At 41.6% G+C, this 15,875-nt stretch overlaps 1 protein-coding gene across 1 annotated transcript in view; it reads left to right on the forward strand.

Annotated features, from left to right (window-relative positions):
• The window catches only part of CDKAL1 (CDK5 regulatory subunit associated protein 1 like 1), a 1,931,537-nt gene that overhangs the window by 559,976 nt on the left and 1,355,686 nt on the right, over positions 1-15,875 (forward strand). Inside the window, exon 5 of the mRNA XM_069218767.1 lies at positions 15,715-15,811. Within this exon, the coding sequence (XP_069074868.1) occupies positions 15,715-15,811 (97 nt within the window). The remainder of the gene's footprint in view (positions 1-15,714; positions 15,812-15,875) is intronic.

Genomic DNA, 15,875 nt, shown 5'->3' on the forward strand with positions numbered 1-15,875 from the left:
CCTTACACAAAACACTAATCCGGTGCGGTTCTACGGTCAGGTATCTCATGTTTATAAAAAGGACAGAGATTTGGATTGGAATATCATCAATTATATTACCTGCATGTCTCCTATTTTTAATTGTTAAGGCTACCAAAAAAATATGAGTTGCTCTATTGGAATTATTTGCTGGTGGGTTGTTTCAAGACTAAACTATGCATGACCACAGCTGATGAAACCTACAAGGAAACTTTGCAGCACCTTAAGGGCGACCACAGGAAAGGTTGTACCCCATCAGTTCATAAAGAAAGACAGTAGTGTGCAGCATTGTAGCATTTAGAGAAATGTGTAGCCCTAAATAAGAAAATCCCTTGTGCAATTTTTGGACTGAAATAAATCCCACTAAAGACCCCACCAGAGTAGCCACAACAAAAGGGTTTGAGAAAATATTGACCTGTATGGCGTATTGACACTAGTAATGAAGGGAATGATATGTTGTGTGTAAATGCAGTTTATTATTTCTTAAATAAATATTGCTCTGTCAATTACTGTGCAGTGCCCTATCGAGGTGCAGAGCAGTTGTTTGTTCATAGTCTGTGCTGATGCATGATTGCTTCAGATTTAATTGCATTCACTTAATTTATCTGTGTGCCACATTTTGTACGGAAAAGAACTTGAATAAGTGAATGTTGATGATCATTGTTTTGTGGCTTTGGGGTATGGTGCTGAAGATCTGAGCGAGGTGGATTGCTTTTTGATCATGATGGCGGTTGGGTGTTTGCCATATGATGGTATTCCATGAACTCGGATCCCTTTTGGCTGCCTTCACCCTTGTTTTAAAATGTGCATTTTCAGAGTACCTTTTAAAAAAAATAATCTGGCTAATTAAATTTCTGTTCAGATACTATTCTGATAAATTAATTTTGAAATAACAGAGCGTTTTTCACAAATGTTTCCTGATGCAATTAAAATGAAGGTTCAAGGTAAAGTTCATTTAACTGAAGAATATAAAGGATGCCGCGAGAAGATGATGTATTTATTCATACCACTTTGAGATTCTTGATTTGTTATTCTCATTACCATTGATATTTTGAAGGATAAAAGCGTTTTTCCGCAATTCTGCTCTCGTGCTAGGGACCAGGGTTTCTAAAGAACATTATTTTAAAGGCTTTTGTCGATCTGTGCAAGGCTCATTAAACAATACTGAAAAAAGAGGCAATGACTGTGTGGGGCTGAGAATTTAAGCTTGCAATTGCAGCCCATTTCAGAAAATTGGAGTCAAGAAATTTGAATACAGACTTTTCAGAGGTGGCTTGACTGAGTGGCATTGAATTGTCTCCCTGTAATAATTGAAAATTCGCTCGTTGCTCCCAGAAGCAACAATAAAGTCGCTTTGGTCCTTGTAAATTAAAAAAAAAAAACTGCAAACGCGTTTTTTTGTTTAAATCACACATTGTAAATGGCTCATTCTGATTGAAAGATACACTTGGAGAAGAACAGTAAAACAGATGTGGGTGCATTTCTTTTAGCTTCCTCTTTCTTGGTCGAGATGAAAAAAATTGAATTGATTTTTTTTTTTAAAGATTTGCACAGTTACGCAGGAAAGGTAGTTCAGTGGAAATTGAACATAAGGTCCCACAAAAAGCCTGTTGTGAGTTTGGTTTCACACTCGATATGTAGTCTATAGGGAATGCTGGGAGTGTTAGCATGCCAAGGCGTGTTCGATTTTTCATGTGGAAGTGTATGCAGCTGGAAGTAGCACTGCAAGAGATTTGAGTATTTTATATGGTTCGCTAAATTGCAGGGTAAGCGCTCCAAAGAAATGGCAAGCGTGACTACAAATTGTGTGGGTACAAATTTTGGTTTCAGAAATTTATTGTGTGTAGGTAGGTCAGCTGAAAAATACTCGCTGCTCTTTGTTCACAGCCTTGATTTTAAGCCAGACCGCCATCTCTTATTGGCTCTTGATTTGTTTGGCACTGGGACACCTACCAATCCTTGCTGAACAGCCCAGACTAGACTAGTGACAGAAATTGATTGATCATTAGGGCCACTGTGTAACCGTTGACCAGAGAGAAGTCTGGAGTGAAACAAATCTTTTTTTTAGCCATTGATAATTAGGACCTATTCAGTAAATGCACAGTGGTGTACTTTTTGGTAGTTCACATTTAAAGTTAAGACTCTTTCAGAAGTGAGTAACGTTTGCCTGCTCGGTTCTTATGCAATTAAAATTATTAAAATTAAGGTTCACATTAAAATTGGTGTAATTGAACAATATAAAGAATGTCACGAAAAATCAATGTACCTGTTCATACTGAATTGAATTTCTGAGATTTACTACTTTCATTAGGACCTTGATTGTAAATGATTGGGCACAGAATTGTGCATTGGGGAACTACAAAAGTCATAGCTGCTCATCACGAAATTGTCAGTTCATTTAGCCTGTGCTGAGAGACTACATTTGTATATTGTTAACTTACCACTATTCTGATAATTGTTGTGTGATTGTTGTCAGTTGTAGTTTTTTTCTGAATGGGAACACATAACGTGGATTCAATCTGTGACAGTTGATCGTAAAAAGCCCAGTGAAACCTTTTGTGTTGTGGTGTTCCCTGTGATGAAATACACGACCTGAGACTGACTTTAGACTACAGCTGCAGTTCTGCTCTGGACAAATAGTGTTATTACAGTCTTTCACTAGGCTGCTTACTGATTGGTCAAACTCCTGTACCCACAGTGTCCTAACTTATTGACTTGTCTTTCACCTCAGGAAAAATGAACATGCAGAGGTCCCTTAGTGCAGAAATTCAGACTTGGATTAAATGTGGTAGCTTGAATGCCGACACTGGTTTCTTGCTTTGAGCATGTAACTTGTATCATGTGCGTTCTGAACCGACTTATCCATGTTGGCCAACATGGTCCATAAAATTGAGTATTTATTAACCTGTTTACTTCTCACTGTGAATGCCAGTGTGTCTTAAAAATCTAAGAGTAGTCCCAGCTTGCTTTGGTAAGGCTGCTTCATTCCACACAGTCTTAGTGGATACCCCTATTCTTAATAATGTGAAATGCTAGTAACATTTGAATGTGAATCAGTTTAGAAAATGATGCCAAAATCACTTCTAGAAAATATCTTGCACTGAAACTCAGCCCAGTCTTCGGGTGTGCCTTCCTTTCCTCATTGGCTGAGCACTGTAAAGCCCCAGCCATTGAATGAAAAAGGAATGGACAATGGTGGGACAGAGCATATTGCCACAATTGCCGTTTTCGCCCATTCCTGGCTGCAACTCTTTGCATGTCCCTTCTGCCTTACTTGGAGGTCCTTCTGCTTCCTTGCTTGCTTAGGCCAAGCATCCCCTCAGTTTTGAAGGCAGACGTAAAGCATGCTCTAACTCCAGAGACCACAAAAGGCTGAGCTCTTTTCAAGCTCCTGGATGATGACATGCTGGCTTTGAGACCAGTGTGCATGTTTTTCTAAGAGGGGCTAAGTACAAAGATGTTAGAGTCCCGGGAAGGAGAGTGGTGCTTTGTCTCTGGGCCAGAGGTGTCTGCATTCGGCCTGTGATCTCTGGCACGTCCCTTGTAGAACACGCCATTGCTTGTGCAGTGTCTCTTTAAGGAAACATGTTTGATGGGGGCTGGTCACCCTCCTTGTTCTCTAGGTTGTATGGTAATTTTGCTGTCCTAGTCTCAGGCTGCCAATAGAACAAATTCCTGTTTTTTTTGGGCGGGTGCATCTCACCTGGGCACAGTGTTGTAGAAGAAGCAAGCTCTTAAGTGTACAGAAATTTGATTCCTACTTGCTCTCTGGTAATCGCCAGGGGCCAAATATGGAAACTTTTCTTAAGCCAATATTTTATGTGGTTCTTTTACCTCCAAAATACCCTCTGGGGCATTTTCTGATACTTCTTGCAAGGAGAAGATGGCTTCATTTGGGGTGGGCCGTGTTTTCTGGAAAGGGAAGTGACATGTAATTCCGAATCCAGTATGGTTTGTTTATGCTGTAATACACTTGTTTTTCCCAATCCATCATGGTGAGGCAAGTTCCGGTCTGTCACTTCCTGATCATTATTCACCGCAGCTGCTGCTGGTTTCTCCCTATTGTAGGCGCTGGAACAGTTAGTACCATGACAATACGTTCCAGTACCTGTGGCAGTGGATTTCTCCCTCCTGGTTACGTTGCTCCTTGTTTCCTTTTTCCTTCACATGGGACACTTAAGGGAAATCCCTTTATCTGCATCTCTTGTAATCCTGCATCAGCTGAATCATGTTCTCAGATACTTCGGTCTAGGGTTTGTGTGTGTCTGGTTCCTCTGCTATTCTGTTTTCTGCCTGAAGGTTTTAGCTGCCTTTCATAGTGGCACTTTTTGCTTCCACATGATATTCATAAGTGTTTAGCAAACATAGTGGCTGCAGGAAGGGCTCATCCTTACTTCTAGCATCCTCTACGAGAGGAAGTGCAACCTTGTCCAGCAGTTGACAAGTGGCTGCCCAGGACTTGCCTCTGGGATCTCACATATTTGGTAACCATTTTCAGCATGCAATAGCCACTCTTGACTCAAGGTGTGGATCTCTGGCTTGAAGTTGAATATCTGAAATTTGGTACCTTCCGCAGGCACCAAAGTGGTCACATTTATGCAGTTGGAATCTGACACCGTCTTTCCATACTTGGGTAGCCATTCTGGCATACATTGAGCATTTCTGTGTAGTGGCTACCCCTCAAACAAGTTGGTGATCCATGCCATTACGTAAGGCTATCTGAACTGATTTTGGCATCTGATACACTATTAGTCACTGCCTCAATGTGGTGGCCATTGGCAAACTCCCCTTTGGGTGTCCCTCTGTTCTCCTTTGATAGTCCCCTCTGAGCTCTTCCGGTGGCTCAGTGCCTCCTCTTTTATACCCTCCCTTGGAATCTCATGCCCAAAAGACACTTGAATTTGTCTTATTTCGTGACTCATATGTGGACTCTTCATAAATATTTTTACGTCTTTTTGACACACGTAGATTAGCCTATTGTCTGTATGCAAATCTATTTAAAAAGGGGCCAGTTGGGCATATGAGGTGAAGTGATAAAAAAGTATATACATCTTGAAAAGCAAAAACAAGCCATGTTGCATTACATACGTACACATAGTACTTCAACTGGTTTATAGGACAGCAACCATGCTTTTCTATTGAAACTGATGGAAAGGTATGAACGTGCGTTTTAATGAGCAGTTTTAGACACCCCACACAGTACTTTGTGACCGCTCTCTTAGAACTGCCTATAAAAATCTATGTCACGGATTCAGACGGGTCTGATCAGGACTCTGATTGGGACACCCCTAGAGGTCACAGAATATCCCCAGGCGGTAGTGTACTAGGGCAGAAGAGCAGCTAAAGTCATACACGGGAAAGGACTGCTATGGACAGGCCCAGGAAACAGGAAAGTAAAGCAGAGCAACCCTTGTGTGAACAAACAGGAAATGGATTACTAATGGACAAACACTCTGGGGTTGTACACAGGGTAGGGCACAGAACCTTCCACAGTGACAGGGAATGTCAATGCCTCTGTGCAGTTTGGTCTTACAGATAGTCACCCTGCAAGCCCTATAGAAAGGAGGCAGCAGAAGTGATTCTGTCTCTGGACCCTAGAGCACAAACAAGGATAGTACTTACATGCACACACAAGACAAGCTCTTGTGTGTCCAGCTGGAAACACAGTGGCGATTCCTGGAAAAACAGCAATAGCACACTGTGTCACTGTTAGGCTCGAAAGACAACGTATAGCATTAGACAAGGATGGGGGCTGGAATTGCCTCCTGGAGACCAGGAGCCAACCCCAGTACAAAGGAGGACACTTATACACTGGTGAAGACTGATGGAACACTTACCAGACACAAATACTGAGAGGAAACAGAAACAGAAGGGACAAACTAAGAGACAGAGGCAGGAACTGGGAACATGCTCAGGCTGAAGCAAAGGCAGGACTAGGACTGGAAAACAGGGCACAAACCTCTGGCTGGAACAACAGAGACAGGACTGGGAAACAGAGAGCAGGCTCTTACTGGAACAAGCAAGGACAGGGCTGGAATACAGGGAGTAGGAATAGGCAGAAAACAGGACTTGGAAACAGAGAGCAGGTTCAGGCTGAAACAAGGCAGGAGCAGGACAGAGAAAAAGGGAGCAGGTTCTGGAAGAAACAAACAGGTACAAGACTAAGAGATAGGTAGCAGACTCCGGCTGGAACAATCAGGAGCAGGGCAGAGAATCAGGAAACAGTTTCAAGCTGGAACAAAACAGGAACAAGACGAACACCATCCGATAAAGGGTCTGTAACACAAAGGAATCTAACTCCATTGCACGACGGGGATCTTGAGGAAATGGCTGCTTATAAGCAGTTTCAAGCTGCAGAAAACCCCAGGTGGAATCACATGACTTGGCTGCACAGGAGAGGTCTCAGGGGTGTGTAGTTTCAGAGACTCGCAAGTCCTGGAGGAGAGGATCTGGTGAAAAGGAGCAACTGGATTTCTCCCATAGAAAACAATGTAAAACAGAATCCAGGCTTTTCTGACTACCAGGCTGTGCATTATGTGATTTGCAGTCCCAGGAAACAAATGTAATACTACAAAAGTATACCATGGCGAAACAAAAGAAACAAACGGGAGTCAGCAAGGGACTCTAGATAAGTGTTCATGGTGATTCCCAGGCTACCGACAGTCCCCTTACAGCGCCCCCTAGAAATGGGACGACAGAGTCGTAACAATCTAGCATGTCCAGTCTAGTCAATAGATTTGAAAACTGCTGTCACTTGTATCATTTATTACCATTCTTTAGCCATGAGCAGCATCTGGGTCTCTTTCAAACAGGGCGATGTATTCCCACTGCTACTGGTTTTTTTTCTCCTCCGTGCATTTTAGATTTTATTTTAAGCTTTGGAGACAGCATTTTGTTCAGTTTCAGGCCACTTTTGGATCTTCATCTGGTCTGAGAGTAGGATGCATGGACTTGCTCTGAGATTGTCACTGACACAGACTATGCTTCCAAAGTCTCTTAGTCCACTAGGTGGCAAAATCTGGCCAGAGCAAAGGCATTGCTTTATTTACTGTAGGTGTAGATATTTGGTCTGGCACAGCCCAACGTTTCAAGTTCGAAAATGCCCAATTTGGCTTTTTTAATAAGAGTTTTACAGATGAACGTAATTGATCATGTATACCTGAGATGAATGCTCTATTTGAAATTTCAGGGCATGGTGCCCTTTTCTCAGCTAATTTACTAGGACCACATTTTCCATGCTTCAGAGCGCTTGTAGTAAAAATGATTGGGTCAGGAGTTGCTGAGGCACAAACAATCAAACAAAAAGATGTCAACCCAGCGAAAACTTGCCTATTGCTCTGGAAGCCAAGGGCTTACAATCAGTATGAGCATCTTGAATGCTGAATCCTAGTAACATGCTTGTTCTGTGCATGGTCTTACTGTAATACGTTGATAGACTGTACAATAAACATACAGAGTGAGTTGTAAAACGCTAATGGGAATACAGCGTAAATAAAAGAAGGTTTAGCAGGTCCTGCTGTGGTATTATGTCAACAGGCTCATATAATGCTCTTAAATCTTGCTTTATAAAGACGGCTAAGTTGATTATGACTAAGCATTCCCATTAGCTCAAGAAAGTATAAACTACCAACAGCAAGCAAACGTTTGACCAGTCCTGTGGCTGCATCAAAACCCGTGGCCACCGGCAACCAGTTTAGTCCGTTTCTGCAATGAACGAGTATAGTAGGCCTCACGTGTTTTGCTTTGATATTTCATGGTTAGGTTTCTCACGTATTGTACTAGATTTATTATCGCACATCTCTTTTCATGTGCCAATCCTCGTCCCTGCTGCTTTCCTGGAAGCATTTTGCCTTGAGCTCAGCCTCTCACGCCGTGGTAACTTCTCTGTTGCCGTCCTGACTAAAACTTTGCGGCATTACAACCTTCTTTGTTGCACCTACAGCTCACCCTGTGGCTTTCCACTACACACTTGTGTGTTTCGTTCTTTCTGCAGTGGAAAGTTCTTGTTCATTGACATAGTTTCTTTTTTTTTTTTTTTTACTTAATCATGTACTTTATTTTATTACTATAATCTCAAGCGAAGGGGACGATTCTGCAAGGAGCAGAACGGTCTGAAGACGTGAGAAGAAACAAATTATGCTTTTAAACGCTAACCTCAACTTTCCCAGTAACTACCACGCCAATGTCCGTCTTGATTTCAAGTGACACACAATACAAAATCACCACATTAATGTTATTCAGTGGTACACATCACATAAAGGGTACAATGAGTCGTGTTTCCTGGCCTTAGATGTAATACCTTGACAAGACGGTTGGTCTCCAGATCTTCCATATTGTTGCTTACATTGGCATATATGGACAAGCCTATTCATTCCTAGAAAGCTAATCTTAACTTATCGAAATGCTGAGATTTGTTCTGAGTTCTGTAACGTTCATCAGGCCGCCTTGTTCGTCCAATGACTCTTCAACCTATGTATTCAGGCACTCTTGTTGCCATGATTCAAAGCATGAGCATAAGCAATCCATGACTACATTAACAACATTCAGCTTGATAGCGCGCCTGGTCCTTAGCAAGTAAACTTACAAGGGGACGCGTATAGGCCGATGAACATTTTGGATCGCACGGAGTATCCTAGCTATGTAGTAATCGATGAACATCAATTATCAACGTAATCAATCAACAACCACTAATAGAATCATTAAGCATGAGACAATAAATCAACATTTCATGAATAACCACAACTCAATTATACGTTTTATCAATTTTTATTTCCCTATTAGTTACAATACTAAGTCATCAGGTTCGATCAGACTTTATTCAGTCAGCTCAGAATTAGTTCATTAATGACCACCAATAACATAATCTAATCAGAACTTGAGAAAACATATGCTCGAATGTTTCAGCATAAGCCAACAAAGATGAATGTAACCACATTGATAGCAGAGTTCAGCAATCAGTCCATCAATCATTTGTTACTGTCAACGTCCCCCAAAGGGCCCTTACCTAACCCAGATAAGCATTTAGCATGTGGGACTTCATGCAAAAACAATTTAGAAAACATGATTTTGGAAAACATCTAGCTAAGAGAAAAACTATAAAAACAGCGCAGTTGGTACCTAGAAAGAAAGGCACAAAAGTTAATCAGTCACATTGTCATAGCTACCTATCCACAATGGATCAGCAACAAAGTCAGTCTTTGTCTTCAGGTCATCAATTGATCAGCAACGCATCAGGCTCTCAAGAGCACGAGTCCGAAGACAGTCTTGAATCTGCCCTCGCATCTGAAGTTTTAGCCCCTTTTCATGACTTTTTATTAGTTTTTCAGTCCATCCCTCTAATTCCTAATTGGTCAGTCAATCGGCAGATATGACTCTAACCTATAATATTAATTTTACAAATCTGAGTTCTAATATTTCCCCATCCCAAATTAGTTGATTGGTTCACTGTACGATGCCCTCCTCATCAGACTCATCAGGTATCGAAAATGTTGCATCTTCTTCTCCAGTCAGTGCTTCTATTGTTTGAGTCCTGGGAATTTACATCTCGCCTACTCTTCACATAATTGTTTCAGTTTGATTCCATCATCTCCTGTTCGTCGGTACATTGCAGAAAATTCTTGCTAAGCATACTAACATCGGGTGGTTCAAAGTCAGTTTATCCTCTCAACTTCTCTCCAACATGCTCTAATAATTCAGCTTCCGCATGTGGCGTGGCAGAACTAGGCCACAACTTCGGCTAAGTTAATTCTACAATCTAATGCAAAACATAGGTTATACATCTTAATATGATATTACTACATGATTATTATACATTTTCATTATTTCACACATTTTTAGTTCTTTTAGTGCAAGTTCGTATAAGTGGCTGACATACCCTGTGGGCACATTTTCAAACATGCAAATTAACTTTTCTCTACGATTAATTTCTCTATGAACTTTTATAAATCATAACATATAAGCATTCATGAATAATTTCTAATTAGTATATCTGTGTCAACAAACTCTATCTTACTGCAACATAGTTGCAGGTCCCTGTGCCTTTGAACTGCCTTGCGACAGTTGTGGATGTCCCATCCTTTACTGAAAGTACCCACCTTCCAACGCTAACCCCACCTAAAAATCATCTTGCCTCTTGTCTCTCTAAAACGCCTCTCCAGAACTGGCTGGTGGCACTTGCATCACATAGTTTTGCACCTCCAGTAAGTGTCATACATGATACTGGGATTCAGGTTGTAATAGGCCTCAAGAAAATGAAAGAAGGCCTGCTCCGGTCAACACACAACTTAGCAGGGAAACGTGAAGAAGAGTATATTGTACAAGAGAAATACGGGCCTCAATCTATGTACGCTGTTACACTGGAGTGCAAGGACAGGAAGGAGAATGAAGGAAGAAGCCAGTGCAGGGCAAAGCTGTTAAAGTTGGACTCTGCATATCAGATACTTTAGAAGGACACATACACAGGGGAGAGTCTGAGCCACTTTCTGATACCAGGATTAGGAGAAGGGGTAATTCATGACAGGCCTGAAAGGGAGACAAGGCACTAGATGTTTGTGTTTCAAGGGCAGCAGGGAGTGGGCGACAGACCGTAAAACTTCAAAGCCTGGTAGACTTGTAGGGAGGACATATTGGTAGAGTTCAAAGGGTAAGATCGAAGGACACTGTGCATGTTAGATGTGTACGTATATTATGTATGTTTCAGCTGCATTTTTGTAACATGCAGTCAGATGTTTATTGAAGAATTATTGTCTTTGTTAATTGTAAGTACTACGAAGGAGGTGGAATTTAATCATCGACTAAGACTATAATAAAATATGCTGTTTGTAAGAGCTGAGGAGTGTGGTTTCAGTTACAGAACTGGAATTTACTCCCTGCCGTATTGCTTATAAATATACTCAATTGTTATCAGATTTGTGTCACTTATTTATTTCTTAGAATTTGACTACAAGGTCAACAGTAATCTATATAGGAGTACCCGCGTCTTTAAGCAGAAGGTCAAACTAAAGGTATACTCTTTTCACAGAGAAAGCAAAAATCCCAGATAACTCAAAGACTCTGTGACTAAGTTATCAGGTGGTACTTTATGTGCCCTGAATGAATTTAAATTGCCGGCTACTGAAGAGGATTAGAAACTAACAATATTATGTGTACCCACTCCTTAATTAACATAACAGTAGTATCATTGCTAGACAAATGAAGGGATTGTTCCAGTCAATACAGGACATTGTAGTCTGGATGATTTGTTATTACCTAGAAGGGGTTGACTGTGTTTGAGAAACAGAAGCTTGTCTGTCATTCTATTTTTTTCCAGTTTATATATGTTTACCTCGTCACTGCTTGTGCTTTAACTTATTAGATATTTTAGGTTTCCTTATAGTTTAGAACACTCTTATTCAATACTAACAGTTTTGCCTGCGCTGTCAGTGGTAATGGTTTAGTGTTTATGGCCTAATAGCTTTTCTTTTGGAGAAATTGGTGCAAGTGGCAAAGGACACTATCCAATTTCCTTATGTGGGTTTAAAGTCTATCTCTTGAATTCCGTGTGTGTGATGATTTTCTTCTTATATTTAGTTTTAGGTCTAATGCTTAAGTTGTTAGCTGTTTTCATCTCTCAACAGTAATCTTCATTGAAATCTTCATATTTAGGATGTTTGCTAAACATTTGGGCTTAGCTGTGTCCTCAATCAATCTTCTGAAGCATTAAGGAACCAGTACTGGCTGGTTCCCTATTATGGGAGTTGTTGACTGGCTTGTTTCTTGCAACTTGAGAATTTCTGGTCTGAACTTTACAAGAGGTTTTGAAGGCAAAAAATATGGGTGGAACATTTCAATAGACAGAATGGGGTGGTATGTATATCCACAGAGTTTAAAATAGTTGATTGGAATTCTTTGGGGATTACCAATGTCCTGCATGAGTCCTGCCGAATTGATGAAATATGACCTGTAAACAAAGTACAATAAAAGTTCAGAGTTAGTTCAGCTGCATCTGTCACTAGTCTTGAAATTGAAGTGTAACATCTAGCGGATGTACGACAGCCACTTATATTTGAATATTAGACATCCCAGCTGCTCGTGAAGATGTGCACAAAGCTACTGCTGAATGAGACTTTTGTTGAAAGAATTTCTCATTAGTCGAGGACAATAGCTGTGGTTTTAGGTGAGGTGACCGAGCAAAAGAGATGGTCTTGTTGTTTACAACCAATGCTGCCTGCAACTAGATGGATAAACTTGAACGGAAGGAAAATACTAATATTTACAGATTACTGTAGGTCATCACAAATGAGGAGACCATACCTGCATTGCACATCAAAGTGGTCCTCATAAGTCTAAAGATAAAAAGCATTCTCTGGAATCCTCTAAACTGAAAGTGAAACATAGACATAAAGCATACATGGTTCACAGGTAGAAGCAACCTGACCTTCGTGGACATATTACGAAATAAGTTGGAGGTAGAGGCCCTAACATGTCGTTGCTCAGGGAGTACTCTCCTGGAGCATCCTCTGAAATGAAAGGGATATATCTCATTCCTTGACTGGTGCAGGGATTTGTAGAAATTCAACTTGTCTTTTTTTTTTTTTTTTTAAGATTGCTTCCAGATGTCTGCTGGCTTAGCGTTGTTTCCCAGACTTCTCTGTCCCACATAATGACACTCCTCCCCTATCTCCCCCTCCCCACTCTTTCCCACTTCTCTATTCTCTATGTAAGTAAACAAGTAATTGCTTTCCAAGTTGTGGATGGAGAGGTCTATAAGTAAAATTTCTCTGATGTCAGCTTAAGGACCCCATAATATGTTGAATGTCATAATGCAGTGGTTGATGTTATGGTAAAAAAAAAAAAAAAAAAGTGGGACACAAAAAGGTTAGAGGTGAAAAGGTTGTAGCTACTATGTATGTCTATGGGCAACACAAATGTAGGCATAACATTTAGAACTGTATTTAGATGTTCAATAACCCTAAACATAACTTGTATGTTTTCAATAACACCAGTGTTAATTTTCCTACCCATCACGTCTGCCATTGTACTCACTCCTGTGGTAACTACCCTTTTGTTAAACCATCCTTATCCATTTGTTTAGCCCAAAGCTTAAATCAGCCCCTTAATCTAATCTTACTCCCGTCCACTACCCCAGTTCTGACCTGTAAATCTTAACACTACGAGAGACAGGAGAAGAGGCATTGCTGTCCCTGGAGTGGCGTGTGGCAAAGATATTGCTAATTCCAAAGCTGGGCTGTAAGCCAGAGATTTGCTTCTCCTACCCTCCTATGTTCCTCTTAAACACCGAGGTCAAGTTCATAGCAAAAGCCTTGGCGGATTGACTGCTGGAGGGATTCCTTCTCTGGTCAGGTGGGACCAGTCGGGTTTTATATCTCGCTGAGTCAACGTTAAAACATACCACTGCTACAGAGTGCCTTGGTAAGATGTGTGATTCTTTGGGTTAACATTATTTGCCCTTCTTCCACACCTTAAATTCTGGTCCATGTTTATCGCCTATATATGTTTACTGTACACAGACCTGATGGTCCGGGTCCAAGTGGGACATGAAACATCTGACCCCTTTCTAATACAAAGGTGGACAAGGCCTGGGTACCCACTGTTGCTTCTCCTTTTTTCGCCATTGCCATAGAGCCGTTAACAGAATTGCTCCTTATTGATGCACAAGTGTACAGTTTCATGTGTGTGTGTGTGTGTGTGTGTGAGTAGGAGGAGACTGACAGGTGGCACTCTGTGCAGACAATGTTTTAATCTCCTTGGTGGACCCTGAAATGACGGGCCCTCGCACACTTCATATTGTCTGTATCTTCGCCCAGACAACTGGCCCTTTCTTAAATGTGGCCAAATCTTCAGTCTTCCTTGCCAACATGGATGGGCTAGTGAACTGAAGATGATCACGCAAGGATTCTAATGTCTGGGGCCTTATTATATATATTAAATAACACTTTGGTCTGGGAAAGGAATATTCAACCAATGCTGGACAATCTAAAAGTGGACATTAAAGACTGGACAGAACTTACATTTTCCCTACTGAGACGATCCACCATTTTCAAAATAGTGTCATTGCCTTGATTCTTGTACCTGTTACAGAATTACCCCTAGGCAATACCAAGTTCCTTCTTTGACAAAATAAATTCCATACTCCAAACATTCCTGTGGAATTAAGGGTTCCCACGAATAGCACTAACCAAAAGTGTTAAATCCTGTGGTGGCTGCCACAAATTTCAAGGGGAGGGGTGGGCACTGGGGCGTTTGAGGGTACGGGGGTCAGAATAAAATTTTTTAAAAACGTATTTCTCCTGCCGACTCACTCCTCGGCTCTTCTTCTGGTGTCCCAGTATTCTTCTGGTCACCTGGCATGAAAGCAGCGTCGGGATTGGTCTGAGCGTCTCGGACTGCCGCTCAGTGACAACCCCTGTGCAGGTTCTCCAGCCTGGCTGTTCAACACAGCCAGGTTGGAGAAACCTACGTGCCCATGTGTGTTTGGTCTGCCTAAGACGTCCAGCCAAACACACATGCACACTTAGGTGCACCCTCTCCTCCTCCCCCTCCCCTGTCCCCTCTTCCGTGTCCCAACCCCAAACCTCCTTTCACATGCTGCTGGCTGAGCCAGCCGCTGAAAGATAAAATAATAAAGAAATATTGTTTTATTTTACAGCTCCTGGCTTAGCCGGGGGGGGGGGGGCATGACACTCCTTCGCCATTGCAAAGGAGCTGCCCCTGGTTAAATCTACATATGAAGGTGGGATAGCAGGGGTGGACATTAACTCTTATTAGAGGGACTTCCACCTGCTGATTGTTTGCGAATGGCAGTACAACACCCAGGGATACCCTTCACAGGAGTCTGAAAAATGGGTGCTACGAGGAAGTCCGACACTTCATATTTTGTATGGTAGCAGAGTGGATTAGTCACTCCCCCTGGCGTCCAAACTGGTGGTTGAAATCTGGAAAGAGATTGTGAGGTTTATGTTTTGGGAGTAATGGCTGACAGAACAAACACCATTCTGAGTGGTCTCTATGTTGCAGCAGGTAGCAGAGTTGGTAAGTTTCCAGAAATGGTACATTATTGAATCACAACCCTGACGGATGGGATGGATGGTACAATACTCAAAGCAATCAAGATTTGCCTACAGAATACAATTTACACACTAGTCATTTCTACCATTATTTAGAACTAAGGCATGCAATATCACCTTATGGAACAGGGTTGAAAGATCTATCAGAGTTTACCTTCTAGAGACAGTGGCTCAGGAGGAAACTAGGGGACCTCAAGGTGACATACGTTTATAGTTCCTTGACAAATAATAAAGATTCCTTTGATTTACTGCATTTGGCCAGGGAACAAGACATTAGAGTCCTGATGGGCCCAGAATGGGCAGACGTTAGGGCATCCCCATGAGATTCCACTATTGCGACAAGGTTCAGCCTCATCCATTTGAAATATGTACAAGACTAAGATTGTGGAAGATGGGCGTGGTGGCTTCACCCTCCTGATGCAAATTCTCAGCACAGGATGGAGACCTGGTGCATACTGTATGTAGTTACACTAGATAACAGGCATACTAGGATAATTTTGTCTTTGACCTCTTCATCGGCCATAGTGTTATTGTCTTATGTAGTGTGGTTATATCCCTTCATTATTGTTTAATACAGGTTGTATTGGTGAAAAATAGTTTTCATCTCCTTTAATTGTGTTTTCGTTTCCAGGAAAGCTCAAGAGGCGCAGAAAAAGGTTGTTTTGGCAGGATGTGTCCCACAAGCCCAGCCTAGGCAGGACTATCTCAAAGGCTTGAGCATCATTGGGGTAAGATCACTCTTGAAGTTATCCAGACGGCAGGCTTTTGGGGGAGCAGGAACTTGCTATTCAG

The sequence above is a fragment of the Pleurodeles waltl genome, chromosome 2_1 (assembly GCF_031143425.1).
Source record: "Pleurodeles waltl isolate 20211129_DDA chromosome 2_1, aPleWal1.hap1.20221129, whole genome shotgun sequence".
Taxonomy (NCBI): Eukaryota; Metazoa; Chordata; class Amphibia; order Caudata; family Salamandridae; genus Pleurodeles; species Pleurodeles waltl.